Source organism: Felis catus, chromosome C1 (genome assembly GCF_018350175.1).
Source record: "Felis catus isolate Fca126 chromosome C1, F.catus_Fca126_mat1.0, whole genome shotgun sequence".
Taxonomy (NCBI): Eukaryota; Metazoa; Chordata; class Mammalia; order Carnivora; family Felidae; genus Felis; species Felis catus.
Genome location: NC_058375.1, coordinates 174,489,528 through 174,506,757, shown reverse-complemented (window position 1 = coordinate 174,506,757; position 17,230 = coordinate 174,489,528). Strand labels below are relative to the sequence as shown.

Sequence of the window (17,230 nt, the reverse complement as noted above, 5' to 3'; positions counted from 1 at the left end):
CTGTGAAATAGGAAGTGTTAGGGTGTTCATTTGTTTATCTCAGAAAATACTAAAACCTTGCCCTAAGAACACAACATTTTCCAATTTCTCATACTTTTACAAAGTTTTAAGTATAGGGACACTAAGTAACTACCACCTTTATGGTTAAGGACAGCCATCAAAGACCACTTGATTTATTGAATGAATAGCCACCTTTGAGAACTGGAATTAAATCTAAACTCTTCAGTACACTTTTATGGATATTTCTAAATTTAATTTGGCAATAAACCCAATAATGACTTGATGAAAAACTTGCCAGCTATGGATTTTATATGGTCTTCATTTGCAGTTGGTAGTATGTATTTCATGTCAGTATTAGCCCACCAGTAAGACTTATGTCTTCATGTATAACTAAAGGGATTATTAATCACTGATTTTTATTCTTCTCTTAAGGCATTTACTGTAACAGAACCTGGGATGGGTGGTTATGCTGGAATGATGTTGCCGCAGGAACCGAATCAATGCAGCACTGCCCTGATTACTTTCAGGACTTTGATCCGTCAGGTAGAAACAGAGATTTATATACAGATCCACTTGACATTAAATAAACTCTAAATTAATCGCATTAATGTTTTCTTCTTTTCTTTTTAATTAAAGAAAAAGTTACAAAGATCTGTGACCAAGATGGAAACTGGTTTAGACATCCAGAGAGCAACAGGACATGGACAAATTATACCCAGTGTAATCTTAACACACACGAGAAAGTGAAGGTATGGAATAATTATGAACTCAAATGTTATTTACATGATCTACTTACAAAGTTAGTTACTGATAGGGTATTGGAGAAAATTTAGCTAGTGTTCCATTGTGTTGTAAAGCCTTTTTATAAGCAATGGAGAAAAATCTTTGTGGAAATAATTATTCATTCTGTCATTACACAAAGGAAGCAATCCTGCTAGGTAATGGTGTATTTACAAGTCAATGTGTTGGTATTGGAGTTTCAAATTTCCCAAAGAAAACATATTTTAAAAGGGAAAGAAAAGGGAACATATTCATTGGTATTGGAATTTCTAGAACTAAGTTCAGGAATTGTGCTCAAGTAAACAAAGTAAGTCCAAAAGGGTGTACACAACTCTATCTGTCCCTCAACAGAAGGCTGTCCTGACTGGCTGCTAGGTTACTCACTCACATTCCCACTTTTAACACAATACATTAAAGTCAAGGTTAGTCACAGTTTGTCACAACAATTAAGCTTTGATAGAAAGTGCCTGAATACAGTTGCACAGGTGTGAATATACAGGCAGTTTGTCAGTGATTGGAACGGAGTCCTGATTTCTTGTTCCTATTCTTTACCAGCCATATGACCTCAGGCAAGCTTATAACCTCTCTCTGCCTCAGTTTCTTTGTATATAAAATGAAGATAACAATAAACCTAGCCTCAAGGTTTTCATAAGGATTGACTTAATACAAGGAAAATTCTTAGAAAACTCATGGGTATATAGTAAGCATTTGATAAATGTCAGCTATCACTATACTTATAAATCATGTGTACTTTGCTTATTCAGAGAAGATTTTAAAGAGAAGTATAAAAATATACAATAAAATGGTAAGTTACAAATAGAATACAGAAAAATAAAAAAACAAAGAGGAAGAGTGAAACCATGTGAAAAAACATATTTGTATAGATTAGAGGCTCCTATAATTGCTATATTGAGATTAGTCTTGGGGCTTCAAATTTGTTAAAGGAAAAAGAAAACCCCAGTAGGAAAGAAAGCCTTATCTAAAATAAACAAAAATAATTAATAGCATTTAACATTCACAAAGTGATAGAGTAAAAACTGTCAATGTCCTTCAAAACATAAAATGCTACTTTCAAGTATTACAAAACCTAGATCAATAAAATTATTCCTTCCTAGGTTTAATATATGATTTCTAATTTTCTACATTAAGAGGACATACAATTTATAAATGTTGATGTCACTTGATAAATTTGCACAGATACTCTTTATTCCAGATGTATTTAAGTATCTATTGGTTTGTAAGTTAAATGGCAATGCGAGTAGAACACATATTTTTAGAAATATAATTTGTTCTATTGATTTGAGCTTATACACATGTGGGATTATAGTATTGATAGGAATCTTAATTGTTTTTTTATTCATACCAATTGTAGACTGCACTGAATTTGTTTTACCTGACTATAATTGGACATGGATTATCTATTGCATCACTGCTTATCTCACTTGGCATATTCTTTTATTTCAAGTAAGTACATGTAAAATATTTTTTAATTTATCAGTTGTCTTTGGTGAATACAGTGCCTTGTGCATGTTTATGTCATGTGCTGATAAAATATAGGAATAGATGATTTATAATGTTTAAAATAAATTGAACATTTAGAATAATCTGAAATATATTGATCTTACCTTGACTTTATAAAATGTATAGAGCAGAGATTGATGAAATATCTGAAGCCTAAGTATGAAGTCATGTGGAAAGAAGAGAGCCAAAATCAATATGTAAATGTATCTGTATTTGTTTTGGAAACTATCAAATATTATAGAGCTTATTAACTGAATTTTCAACTTCTAGGTCAATGGTAGTGTCAGTATACATGGTACATTACAGAAACCAATGGGAATGTGGCAATGGGAATAATACATATTATCTAATAATAATAATAACCTAAATATATTATGGTTCGGTTATTTTTCCTTGTTTTTGGGGGGGGGGTCATCATTAATATAGGTAGATTGCAGTTTGAATTTTACTTGAAATTTACTTCTTTTTTGGGGAAGGAGAGTCAACTCCAATTTCTTGATTTAGACAATCAACAAATGATTTTTTTAACTGATAGGAAAGTAAATATCAAAATTTGCATGCAGTATTTTATGCGTTAAAATGGTTTTCATAACTTGATCACCACAAGTAATTATAGAATGCAGTATGGAGAGTGAGTAGCTGTATTTCATGGTAGCTTTATCACCATTGTCATTATCTTCCTCTTTCTCCTCCAACAATTGTCTTGGAGCATTAGCAGCTTCAGAATCAGGTAGAGTAGTAGCATACCACAATAATCCAAATCTGGAAATTATCAAGCCCCTGGATGTACCAGAGCACCAGCTTTTGGCCCACAGTCCATGAAATATTCAGAGTGCATCGAAGAATATACAAACCAACCAACCATTGTCTCTCATGGGTTCAAAATCACAGGATGTAGAGATTGCATCAGAACTGTACTGGTATTTTTGGAAACCTGCGCCTTTTTAAAAATCTTCAAGATTAGTTACTTTGAGGAATCCACATGGAAACTTTTTAATGGCACTTTTAATTTCTAACATCATCTAGGCACGATTAGAAACTGACTTTAAAAACTCCACTCTGAATAAAGCTAATTAAGCATTAATTAAAAGTCAGTTGAAAGGAATTTTTATCCTAAAATATGGAAAACACTTCTTAAGAATTATATTTACTCTACTATATTTTGCAACAAGTTACCAAAAGGTTTTTGAGAAAACCAACTGCCAGTTCTCAATGCATTTGTAATTAGTTATGTCATATCAGATGCTTACATACAGCTTATTAAAACTTCATGTCTTTACTCATATATACTCTTAGCTTACACAAGATTTTTTAAATGAATATTTTCTTTGGAGTAGGAAAAACTTTGTTATGATTGTATAATAGATTAAAAATATCTCTTCTAAAAATAGAAAATAAACCATTTTCCAAAGTGATAATTTTTAGAGTCCTCTGGTCCATAGTGATATATAATTTATGCTAATTGACAAAGTGAAGCAATGTTGCTGATACTAACAAACTTATTGGTAAAATATGGTAATAAATCTTGGTTAATATTTAGTGAATTTAAAACACAAAATAGGGGTGCCTGGGTGCCTCAGTCGGTTGAGCGTCCGACTTTGGCACAGGTCATGATCTCACAGTTCATGGGTTCAAGCCCCACATCAGGCTCTGTGCTCACCACTTGCTCAGAGCCCAGAGCCTGCTTCAGATTCTGTGTCTCCTTCTCTCTCTGCCCGTCTCCCATGCACGCTTTGTCTCACTCTGTTTCTCAAAAATAAATAAATGTAAAAAAAACCCACACAAAATAAAATTAAAATTTCAAATTCTCATTTAGTATATTAAAATGACTAAATAGTTTCACAAAAATATAGTTCATATCCTTTCTAATTCTAAAGGCAAATCTTTACAATTTAAAAATACTACATTTTAAAATCTGACTGTCTTGGCTCTTGGAACTAAATGATACAGCTAATTGCCATTAAGTTTATGCAGTACTCCTAGAACTCAGAGATTTTTAGTTCACGAAAATTACGTATCTACCACACCATAACATACCAACACATGGAAAGGATTAATTTAAATATAACTAGTGGTGGGGCGCCTGGGTGGCTCCGTGGACCCTTAAGCACCCAACTTCGGCTCAGGTCATGATCTCGCAGTTCGTGATTTTGAGCCCACATGGGGCTCTGTGCTGACAGCTCAGAGCCTGGAGCCTGCTTCGGATTCTGTGTTTCCTTCTCTCTTTCTGCCCCTCCCCCACTTGCAATCTCTCTCTCTCTCTCTCTCTCTCTCTCTCTCTCTCTCTCAAAAATAAATAAGCATTAAAAAAATTTTTAATGTAACTAGGGGCACCTGGGTGGCTCAGTTGGTTAAGCCTCCGACTCTTGGTTTCAGCTCAGGTTATGACCTCGTGGTTTCATGAGTTCAAGCTCCACATCAGGCTCTGTGCTGACCTCATGGAGTGTGCTTGGAATTTTCTCTCTCCATCTCTCTCTGCCTCTCCCCCACTCACGCTGTCTCTGCCTCTCAAAAATAAATAAACTTTAAAAAATTTTTTAAAAAGTAATATTGGCTAAGTTTCTTTTTTTTTTAACATAAAACTTAACAACTATGACTGAATATAAAGGAGGTCAGCCTCTATCCTGAAGGCATAAAATAGGAATCTTAAGAGCTGTTTAAGACTGTTTTACAAATCTTGGGGAAAAAAGGTATGACTGTTAAAAATTTTTAACCTTAGGAAAAAGAATTCATTCCTTAATTAAAAACAAACTTGAGGTGCTCTGGTGGCTCAGTCAGTGAAGAGTCCTACTCTTGATTTCTGCTCAGGTCATGATCTCGCCATTTGTGAGTTGGAGCCCCATGTTGGCTCTGTGCTGAGCATGGGGCCTGCTTGGGATTCTCTCTTTCCCTCTCCCTCTGGCCCTCACGCAAGTGCATGCACTCTTTCTCTCTCTCAAAAATAAATAAATAAACTTAAAAATAGAAATTCTTTAATTTTTTATTAAAGTTTATTGATTTTGAGAAAGAGAGAGGGAGAACAGGCTGAGAGAGCAGGACAGAGGATCTGAAGCAGACTTTGCACTGATAGCAGAGAGCCCCATGCAGGGCTTGAACTCATGAACCATGAGATCATGATCTGAGCTGAAGTGGTGGGACTGAGCCACCCAGGGACCCCCAAAATATGTATTTTTAAAACAAACTATAATCTTGAGAAACAAGATTTGCACTTAAATTTGAATTTTTTAAAAAATAAAAAAAATTAAGCATGTTACTAATTCTTAAATAAAGACAAGAATATATAAACCTGTAATTTTAATATCCTATTGAGCAATTTCTTAGATTTTTGTAGTTTTATTTCATATTAATTTGTTTTTAAAGTTTTAATTGCAAAGTATTTTAACTATTTTTATAATTTAGCATTATATAATTCTTTCCATGTCCCTAAAGAGTTTTTAAAACTCTTCAGTTTATTATTTAGTTATTTACTTGGCTAAATAATATTCCATTGTGTAAGCTGACAAAAGTTTATTAAATTGTCCCATGCTTTAAATAGTAACATTACTTCCAATTTTTCCTATTAATAAAAAACACTGTACAGACATTTTAAGCCATAACTTTTCCCATATTTGGCACTATTTTTTTAGGCTACATTCCCAGAGACTTGGGATTTTTTTGGTCAAAGAGTATATATCTTTTTATGGCTCTTCAAATACATCATCTCAAAAGTATCTGAATATCAATATGCTTGAAAAAATTCATAATACATACCTCCTCCTAACTCAAAGCAGTTTTTCTCCCAGAGTGACCCATCTTCAAGATTACCACCACCAGCAATCTAATTGAGTTAGGGGCAATCTGTGGCACCTTCTCAACTTTCTTCCTAATCATTCTTCCTCATACTCTGGATTTCACCTCCTAACAGCCCTCCAATGGATCCAGTTAGTTTATCTCTGCTGCCACCACCACCAACCTTGTCTTAACTAGCCTCAGGAAGTTCCCCTTTACCACCTTCATTCAATTCTAAACAATGCAAGCCAGAATATTTTCAAAGCTTAGATCAAATACAGATATGATTTTGTCATCCTTTGCTTTAAAAAGCTTAAACTTTCTGCTGTAATTTATATAAAATCAAAATCATTAATGGATCCTATAGTTGAATATCTTGCCTATCCTTCCACCCCAGCCTAATTAAATTTATTCATCTTTCAGATCTGAACTTGAACATCAATTCCTCAGTGAAATTTTCCTGAATTCCTTATTGTAGTATTTCTAAAACTGTGACTAGATACAGCGCATGTGGAGTAAATTTTTAATTACCATTTAGGAGACCACCTATCTCTGTAGATTTAAAACTAATACAACAGAGATCCTTCAGATTAAATAATCTTTTTTTTTAATTTTGCTTATAATAAGCCAAAATATTCAAGCACATTAAATATCTGAATGACATGAAGTTAAGAAGAATAACAATTATATAGCATGCCAATATCTGTAGTCAAAAAGAGAAAAATGGTCTCCTAGAATACCAAGTCTTATGGTCCCAAACAAGTTTGAATTTAGCAAGGATGTAACTAAACTCCTACACTAATTCCATAAAGTCAAATGCAAAATTGACAAAGCTTTTGTGAGTCTATGATTTAGTTGACCAAATGCTTGCTGTGAATTAATGAGGAAGCAGTGGGACTGCCAAGTGAAAACAATGCTACAAGCCAAATTATCCCAATAAATGAAAAGTATCCAATGCCAAATCTCTAATCAGAGCAATCATTTACTCTGTCCATTATGAACTGACTTTGTAAAGGAAAGAGGGTGTTATAAGCATTGGCTTATTAGGATAGTAAAGCAATTGAAGAAAATAATGTTCACTGATCAGGGAGTCAACATATCAAAAATGGTAAGCCAGAAAAAGACAAAAAATAGGGGGCACAACAGATGACTTCAAGAATATCAATTACTGTAATTAGGAATAGAGTTTATATAATAACAAAAAATTTTTGACTCAATTTATAAAAAGAATTCTAACAGCTAAACAAAATATAATGAACCCCAATTGACCTATTGACCTTCCTGTCACTCAGACAGAAATTAGATGTCAGTCTAATCAGAATTTTGAAATGGGGTATTCCCATACTTGGTTAGACCTAATGATCTGTAATGCTACTTCCAAACCCAAGTCTATGAATGAGGAGTAACTTACTAAAGAGGATTAGAATTAAAAAATTAATACTTTTAAAATCAAAATACATAATTTCAGTGTCAGGAAAGTTAGCATTTGTGAAAGTATTTTGCAAACTAAAAGCAATCTATACAGAAAAACTTTATTATTGATTAGGAATTGAAAGAAAATCTGGTTTAATATTTTTATATCTATATTTAGGTTCTCAAAAGAAAATTATCTTTAACCTTTACTTATTATTGAGAGATAGAGACAGAGGATGAGCATGGGAGGGGCAGAGAGAGGAGGAGACACAGAATCCAAAGCAGGCTCCAGGCTCTGAGCTGTTAGCACAGAGCCCGACGCAGGGCTCAACTCCCAGACGTGAGATCATGACCTGAGCTGAAGTCCCATGCGTAACCGACTGAGCCACCCAGGCGTCCCTATATTTAGGTATGTTTTATTTAAAAATGCAAACACTATTGGAGGCGTTAAGTGGCCGACTTCGGCTCAGGTCATGATCTCATGGTTCATGTGTTTGAGCCCAGCGTCGGGCTCTGTGCTGACAGCTCAGAGCCTGGAACCTGCTTCAGATTCTGTGTCTCCCTCTCTCTCTGCCCCTCCCCTGCTCATGCTCTCTCTCTCTCAAAAATAAATAAACATTAAAAAAAATTTTTTAATGCAAACACTATTCAACTAATACGAGTAATTTTCATTTTTACTTGAAGTCTTAAAACTTAAAACTTCAGAGTTTATTTTCTGTATGGAAAAACATTTTTTTAAGGTGGAATTATGTATATATATGCTAAGTACTTTAGCTTTAAAGATACAATCTGTAGATTCATACTTCATTTTAAAAGAGAAGCCAGAAATTTTTTGTTGCCCCAAATATTGTCCTCATATTACAATGTAAATAGGCCTTATTTTTTTTTAGAAAGAAAGCAGATTTTTTAATCAAGAGTATTGTAAGCAATAAGTCCATGTATCTCTTATTTGCTAAAAATGTCACTCTTTTATAAATGATATATAACATGCTACATAGGCAAAACCTTGTCAAAGCCAATGAGTGTCCTGACAGTATACAGAATTTGGTTGTTGGCTTCTACATTAAAGAAAAATTAAGATTTTCAATTACATTGCCTATGCTAAAAGTTTATTTAAAAACTGCAATTAACTGTTCATTCTCTATAATGAACTAAAAAAGATATTAAATGGTGTGTGAAAATGAGAAATGTGTACTTGATTTCAGGTTTATGTTAGTTTTAATGGATAGTGTAATACAGTAATTACAAATATAGGATATATTCAAATCTTGCCATTCGCACTTACTAATAGTATGGATTTAGCCTGGTTCTGCTTTTCAGTAAGCATCAGGGGTTTTGTTTGTTTGTTTGTTTGTTTGTTTGTTTGTTTTTGTAATGAGTCATAATGTTTAAAATACTGGGCAAAGAAACCTTACATGGTACCTGGCCTATAGCAATCTCTCAATAAATGGTAAGAAAGAGGTACTAACTGTGTCATTGGACTGTATCCAACATGTAGGCATAGAGACTGAACTATATAGTCATCTAATATTACCCTTATCTATTCTATTCTTTCAACAAATTAAAAAAAATTTTTTTTGAGAGAGCATACATGCAAGCGGGGGAGGGGCAGAGAGAGAGGGAGAGAGAGAATCTCAAGCAGGCTCCACACCCTCGAGGAGCCTGACACAGGGCTTGACCTCACAACCGTGAGATCAAGACCTGAGCCCAAATCAAAAGTTGGTTGCCTGGGGCACCTGAGTGACTTGGTTAAGCATCTAATTCTTGATTTCAGCTCAGGCCATAATCTCATGATTCATGAGATCTAGCCCCATATTGGGCTCTGTGCTGACACCATGGAGCCTGCTTGGGTTTCTCTCTCTCTCCTCTCTCTGCCTCTCCCCTGCTCTCTCTGTCTCCCTCAAAAATAATTAAACTTCTAAAAATGTTAAACAACAAAAAAAAGAGTTGGTCACTTAATCAACCAAGCTATGCAGGTGCCCCATAACATTATCCCTATCTGATAGTAATCCAAAGTGGAAAAAGAAAAAAAAAAAAAAAAAAGCTACTGTGGAGGTTCAAAGAGCTATGGGAAGACGAGGAAGGAAAGACTCATTCTGACTCATAGAATCAGAAGATTCCTGAGGCGATAATCTCACTTTAACACTGAAATAAGTGTTAAATGATGGGTAAAATTTCCACAGGTAAAAACTGTAAACAATCAGTGAAGAGATTAGCTGGTTTTAAGTAGTTAATTAAGTTATCCAGACTTCCTCCCAATTTGTGTTCTTTCTACTTGGCTTAGTAATTTTATTTGACTTTAATTACCTTTTAAAAATGGAGAGTTTAAACAAAATGAAGTAAAAGTACCAATTAATTTTTCTTTTTTAATTATACATTCTTAGGCTTTAGATAAAATGTGAAAACTCCCCTTCAAGTAAGACCCAGGTGTAGCATTCTACATACTTTTTTATATATCTCGACATCCTTCCTTACACGACAGTGCATAAGAGTATGTTCTCTAAACAGGCACCTTTAGTCTCAGAACCCACCTTTGTCACTCACCTGCAATGTAGCAAGTTCTTTCATTTCTGTAATCCTCAATTTCATATTTTTAAAATGCAAACTCTATAGGTATCTATATCACAGGTTTGGTATAAGGACTGACATAGTATATGTTCAGTGCTAAGTGGAGTGTCTAATTTGGAAACACTATTATTGGCATAGTTATCACTCTTTCTTATTAGTCCATTAAAAGATTTTTATATAAATTTTTAGCCCTGATAGGCCTATTATGACAATATGGGCACTTTAAAAACAAAATCGAAGGACACAATTTTTAGTTTTGTATGTATGACATTTATAAAGAAATTGTTATGTTCATGTAGAAAAATAAGTAAACAATGAGTGAAAAACTTTATAAGTAAAATATTAGTATAATCATATTAGAAAAACTTAAGTTACTCAAAAATAAGTAAACTCTTTATGCCCACAAGATACCATCTAGCTTACTCAGTACTTGAAACCATATTAAAGAATGTCTAGACTTTTATTTTAAGACACTTCTACTATATATTCCTCAAAACAGTAAAAGCCACTATCTGTCAAAAACAACTATCCACTGAGCAACAAGTAGTGGAAAGAATATCATGAAGTTAGTTCTGTGAGAGCACAAATCATCTCTGCGTTTTTTAAAACCCATCCCGGGGGTTAGCACAAGACCTTGCTCATAGTAGGCACTTAATACATTTTTGAGAAATGAAAGGCATGAACTGACTTGGAAGCTTATTTCTAAGACTGACTTTCCCATGACTTATCTGTGACCTTCAACAAGTCCCTTGAGTTTGTCTGGCCTTCTTTGTCTCCATCGACAAAGAACTTAAAATTCCTTAAAATTCTAATCAGTAGAAGAATCTGTGTAAAACAATATAGGATACTTTGTAAGTAGGTTGAAGAAAGGTCAAAACCACCTCAGAAAATACTGAATTGAATGGTTAATTAAGCATGTTCAAATAGTCAAGAGCACTGGAAATTTAGCTTTCTTACCACCAACCTGGAAACATCCTATAGGAGTTGATGTTTCACATACATCATTGTTATGAAAAAGCTATCAATATCTCTTTTCTACTTCTTAACTCAGTTCCTCCTGCTACAGTCATTTCTGCTTAGTCTTTGGTAGAGGTGACATTTTTTTTTTCTGTTTGTTAATTCAGAGGTACTGGCCCATCCTAATAAAAACCAAGAACCAAATAAAAAGTCAACTTAGGGTTCTGTTTGTTATTTTTTATTTACAGAAAGAAAAGAAAAAGTCTACCACTCAGGCATGCTTTAAATTAGAAACAGAGAACACGAAACACTATTTACCAGATATACTTCAGTTTTATATTAGAGCCAATTAAAGGAACGAGAGTGAGAGATAAAACGAAAGGGAACCGAAAGGGAGGGGAAGAGAGAGACAGAGCTTTGGGATTTGCCAAGCCCTGAGAGGCAATGACTCTTACTCATAATGATCCTTGGAAAAACAAAGCACAACCCTTTAGATAAAATAAATAAATAAACTTTACCAGAATTAGTTATAAATTATATTTTAATTAATGTTTAAAATTTGAGAGCATAGCAAATCTTGCTCTTACCCAGATAAAGGGCTCTGTCTTCTTGCACATAAAAGAGCATATATAACACTGACTTGTAGGGGGGGGAAAGTGGTTCTTTTTTTTTTTTTTCGACATCTTAATTTTGCTGACATTTCAGACATTGATTCCAAGTAATTCCAAAGCCAAGTTGCACATTTGCAACCCTATAGACAATGATGTCATTTCTAGGTAGTTGAGATAAGGTCCTAAATAAAATGCAGCAAAAAATCTATCCAGTCGATAGGCTAAAGCTTTCTTAATAAAATAATCCTTTAATGCTTATATTTATGCTCTTCAGGATAAGTGATCCAGATCTCACCTTTTTTTCCTTAGATCATATCTGAATATATTCAATCAATATTGTTAACACTTATCTCACTTCCAGTTTCTTCATATATCTCTTGAAACTAGATAAAGTATCATTTTCTTCTTTAAGTTATAAACTTTCTCCTGAAAACTGTTCATGATTCCATCTTCAAGTCAGTTTTAAACAAAGCTAACTATTTACAGACGTTCTACATAGGAACATAGAGAAGAAAGAGTCTTACTCTACAAACCATAGCCTGATGTATTTGTCTTGGCAAATTAGAACTTTTCACTTACATAAGTTGTTTAAAATCTGGCAAACCTGCCCCGTCAGAGGTTTGACAATGACTGAGTTCGGAAACAGTCATCAAGTGGTCCCTGAGTAACATACTTCTCAGTGCCTATCCAGAATCATCCTTGCTCTCTCAACTTTTTGGTACATTTCATTCAATGTAAGTTTGTTAGGCACTATGGTTCTGAGACATATTTTATTCTGCTGCATGTTTCCCAGGTGTCCTTCAGCTTAACATTGAATAATGGTTAATTAACCGCAGTATTTCAAGTAACATTTCATTAGGTCATATGCAGTCTATTTCCAAATTAGTGAATTTCAATCAATGTGCTGAAATCCATCTCCCTCAAACTAAACACAGTGAGAAGTGAAAACATTCCTACTCAGTAATGTGAGTCTTGGTTGGAAAGTTTTTTAAGTATGCCCATTGTAATTAAATAATAAAAGCATTGCATTTCCACATTAGAGTATCAGAGCTGAGTAAGGAGACAGTAGTACAAGAATTAATAAATTTACTCTAACAAAAACCAGTTCCACTATGACATAATTGCTATTACTGGTTTATGGAGAAGAGTCCCAGGTATAGAAATTAAAGTAAATTAACTGAATTAAATAATTTGGACTTATTGTAAACAGCAAACTTATTACTTGAGTTATAACTGAATGTTAAAGATCACATATTTCTGTTATTATTTCTAATAAATATGTAACTTCTTTATAGGTATATTTAATCGATTTTGCTTGTGTAAGTTGAAACAAGCACTATTTAGGCATCACAAATTTTCATGGAAATAGAATGACAAATCATTTTAAGAAAACGAATGATTCACTGCTTGATACAGTCATGTGAACGAGTTAAAAGTTAATAATTTGAGATAGAGAACATAAATAATGATTTGAGATAGAGAACCCCAAACTGATAATATTTTTTGCAATTTGGTTTTCCACTCTTGCAGGCATGGTTTATTTTCCTAGACTGTACCCATGGATATGACTATATATTAGAAGAAAGCCAAAGTAAACCCTTTAAAGTATAGCATCTTTTTAGTAGTTAGGGAAAACAAAACCCAAAAATGACTGAACAGTATGCTGCTAACATTTGCTAATAGAACATTGAAATGTAACACAAAAGAATATGAGCTTCAGAATCAAAAATCATTTAGTAAATTATACTCTTTAATTTTCTTCATCTTAGAATAGAAAAAAAAAACAATGTGGAGTCTTGCCTTATGCTTTTTTTCACCCTGTCCTTTGTGCCTCTTAAAAACTCTAAGCTCATTTTTTTTTTGAACTTTGACTCAGAGTAACTTCTTAATCTCCTTGGAATGATTTTCTCCCATATTCTTCTCTTGTTTCATTTCTATCTTGTGTCTCCCCTCACTCTGGCCACAGTATTTATCTATTTCTAATCCTATTTTAATTTCTAAAAAGGATATAACACTACCAGGAATTACGTGATGTAATTTATGTGTGAATTTACCCTCCACCTGAGTGACATCCGTATTATTCACAACTGTTTCTTCAATACCTAGAAATATTACACAATATATTACTTATGCATCAACAAATAGTTATAAGTGATTAAATGAATACTGAAAGAGACAGAAGCTTTATTATTTTCTCAAAATTCAAAATTCAAATTCAACAGATCACTTAATAGGATTGTGACCTGGAGCAACTTACTTCAATTTTATTAAAGGATAATGATATTTCAGGGGGTTATTACATCATATAATGAGTGTGAAGTACTTACCTCTGTGTCTATTCTAAAAGCTCAATAAATGGTGGCTGCCATTATTGTGAATTTTATCTCTAAAAGGGTCTTTTGGGGGAGTGTAAGAATCACAGTCATTCAGAAAGCCTGTTTCTTCTCTTGGTTTCCTGCCCGTTAGAAGAGCAGGAGGAACTCTTGCATGGGGCAGCTCACACATGAGAAAGCCTTCTGGCCACACAAAATGTGCACATCTGTTCCTTAGGCAGCCCATATTCATATGTTATCTTAACTGAGCAACCTTAAAAGGCAGGGGCAAAGGAGAAGGGAGCATGATAGAGAAGAGCAACCATTTCCCTCCAGAAGAACTTTCGTTGAGCACTTTGGTTGAAACACTCTTGTACGCTTCCTAATCTGATTAAATGGATTAGAAGCAGCCTCCAAAGAGATCTATTGATAGAGGTTATGTGTATTTTGTGTCATACCTATCCAGGTGAATACATCAACTCAAGGTTCCCTTCAGTAGACAAAAAATAACCACACTGATTTTCCTTTTTTTAAAAAAAAAAAGTTTATTTATTTATTTTGAGAGAGAGACAGAGTGGGGGGAGGGCAGAGAGAGAAAGAGAGAGTGAATCCCAAGCAGACTCCACACTGTTAGTGCCCAAAGCTCGATGCGGGGCTCGAACTCACAAACCATGAGATCACGACCTGAGCCAAAGTTGGACGCTTAACCAACAGAGTCACCCAGGTGCCCCGACTTTCCCTTGTAATACATGTATTGATTTCTGCCTGTTTCTTAGCTATGTTCAGATTAGCCTGGGCTTTCCTCTCAGATACATGGTTAATGTTTTCTTGGGAAAAGAGCTGAGCATTAAGAAATTAAATTAGATACACTAGCATAAGAAAGCAGTACTTTTTAGACTGGGCTATTATATTGTTTATATTTCCTTTTTCCCTTACTAGTTTTGCTCAGGATTAGTATTGAGTGAAAGTAGTTTGGAAATTTCTATCTTAGGTCAAAACCAAATGGGAAACAAAGGCAACATATTTTGTTCATAGTGTGGCAGAACTTTGAATATGGGACAGCATAATACTTGGGGCCTGTATGATAATGAAAGCAGTCATTTGGAGGCAACTCTGGGAAGGATGAAATGCCTAGGGAGATAATTCAGGTTGCTTGGTCTCCTGCTCTTCATCTCATGTAAATTATCTTTCTAATGCTAAATCCTTTTGCTTTGTAACAAAAAGATGGCAATTTTTGTTTCATTGTATTACTTAAAACATGGGCAGTTTTAGATTACTAAAACTTGATGCTATTTTATTGTTTGTGAGAGAAAACCAACATTGGAGAACTTGAATAAAATCAGCCATATGACAGCTGTGTTAAAAAAATAGCTAACTTATCATGGGTGAGATATTATGCTAAAAACACTAGACGTGATTTATCTCACTCCACTTTTCATTCAATCTTATGAAGTATTGTTATCCCTATATTACAGATGCAGAAACCAGGGATTAGAGTTTTTAAATAACTTTCCCTAAATCATAATATCAGTAGATAATACAGTCCAGATTCATTCTCAGGCCAGGTTTCAAAACCCACTCTGAAATATGTGTACTGACTTGATACGACCTGCTTCTAATTGTTCCAAAAGAGAACTGAGAGGCATAGTTAGATTACACATGAGGTATGATGATTTGTTGACACACTGACATCAACTGCCTCTAACACTCTGATTGTCAAATTGCACATTGAAATAGATTCTGGGGCGCCTGGCTGGCTCAGTCAATTAAGCATCCAACTCAATTTTGGCTCAGGTCATGAAATCATGGTTAGTGAGATCAAGCCTCTTGTCAGTCTCATCGCTACACCGTAGAGCCTGCTTGGGATTCTCTCTCTCCCCCCATCTCTCTGCCTCTCCCCTGCTTGAGCTCGCTCTCTCTCTCTCTCTCTCTCTCCCCGTCTCTCTCAAAATAAATAAATAAACATTAAAAAATATACTCTAAAATAATCATATGTAAGAATATGAAATGGAAACAATCCAAACCCACAAACCACATTTTCTATTCTGTGGCTATGCTAGGATAGAAAGGGATACTATAACATTAAAACAAAGCAGAGTGTTTTGTGAAACATTCTCCAAGTGTATGAAACAATTGTTTTAATATTTTGAGTAAAAGAAGCACATTTTAAAATTTACAGTAGGTGAAATTGGTTGCATTTGAAAAAAAATACCTGAATATTTTTAGAGTTTTATTTAAAGAAACCAATGTGTTTATCAAGGATGTATTTTGGTTTTCATTTACCAATTGATTTTATTTGTACTGATGTACTTACATGTGTTAATGAATATGTTTAGAGAAAAACAATATGCAGCACTAGAAACATTTGAGCATTTTTACCACTAGGCCTTGATAGAAAGCATGTGTGGGACAGCATCTGTCTGCATTTAAGTTGCACAGAACCTGGAGGAAGAAATGGAAGACACTAAAGCAATAGCTATAGGCTAATATTACAGATAGTTGGACATATTTACACAACACAAAGTGAATTTATTTTGCAGTGGTTCAGTTTAAGACAACAATATGGACAGCTAAACTGGATATCAGGGTTCATAAAACAAAGTATTTGGCTTGAATTCTATAGGGTGGATTATCTATGTTGCCCATGTTATTTAGACGATTTTGTAAAACACTCAAAATAAGCTTTATGTCTCTGTACTGAAATGATTTCATGTATCCTCTTAAGTATTTGGTTTTTATATTAAATATTTTATTTATAATAGGATTTCATTCTATTATTTCAAACTTTTACCCATCATATGGCTTTATTTGTGTTCTAAAGAAAGAAATGCAGTATCTCTCTTTATCACAGAGTAAGAGACTAAGAAGCTGTTCTTTTTGTTTGTTTTTGCTACTAGACTCAAAATAGCTATATCTTTAGAAGAGAATAGATGCAGGCAGCTCGTTTTTACATCCTTAACTTTCAAACGAGATTGAGGTAGGAGCAGAGTCATCAGAAAGGAGGGAATTCTGAAAGGAACAGAGATACACACAATCATAGAGGAAAAAAGGAAGCTTAAATGCACACAAAGAAAGTTTAAGTTACTTTCAGCTAATTAGTTAGCATTCCATTTTATTTATTTTTAATCTTTGCACATGTGAATATTACGAATCCCAATAGTCATAATATAAGTGCTGTGCATTTATGTCCCTTAGCTTATCTTTTGGCTCTTCTATTACGAATTGTCATTTTTAAAAGCCTTCTTTAGTGTTTGTTTTCCTTCATTCCAACTTACTCTTTACAAACATTTCTTATTTTCT

At 34.0% G+C, this 17,230-nt stretch overlaps 1 protein-coding gene and 1 long non-coding RNA gene across 3 annotated transcripts in view; one reads left to right on the top strand and one right to left on the bottom strand.

The window, feature by feature from the left end:
• Positions 1–17,230, bottom strand: part of LOC102901483 — a 239,111-nt gene that overhangs the window by 2,456 nt on the left and 219,425 nt on the right. The window lies entirely within an intron of this gene.
• CALCRL (calcitonin receptor like receptor) overlaps positions 1–17,230 on the top strand; it is a 105,384-nt gene that overhangs the window by 66,021 nt on the left and 22,133 nt on the right. For both annotated transcript variants that reach the window (XM_011285419.3, XM_011285418.3), the window contains 3 exons: positions 433–543; positions 637–749; positions 2,153–2,244. In XM_011285419.3, coding sequence (XP_011283721.1) covers positions 433–543; positions 637–749; positions 2,153–2,244 — 316 coding nt within the window. The remainder of the gene's footprint in view (positions 1–432; positions 544–636; positions 750–2,152; positions 2,245–17,230) is intronic.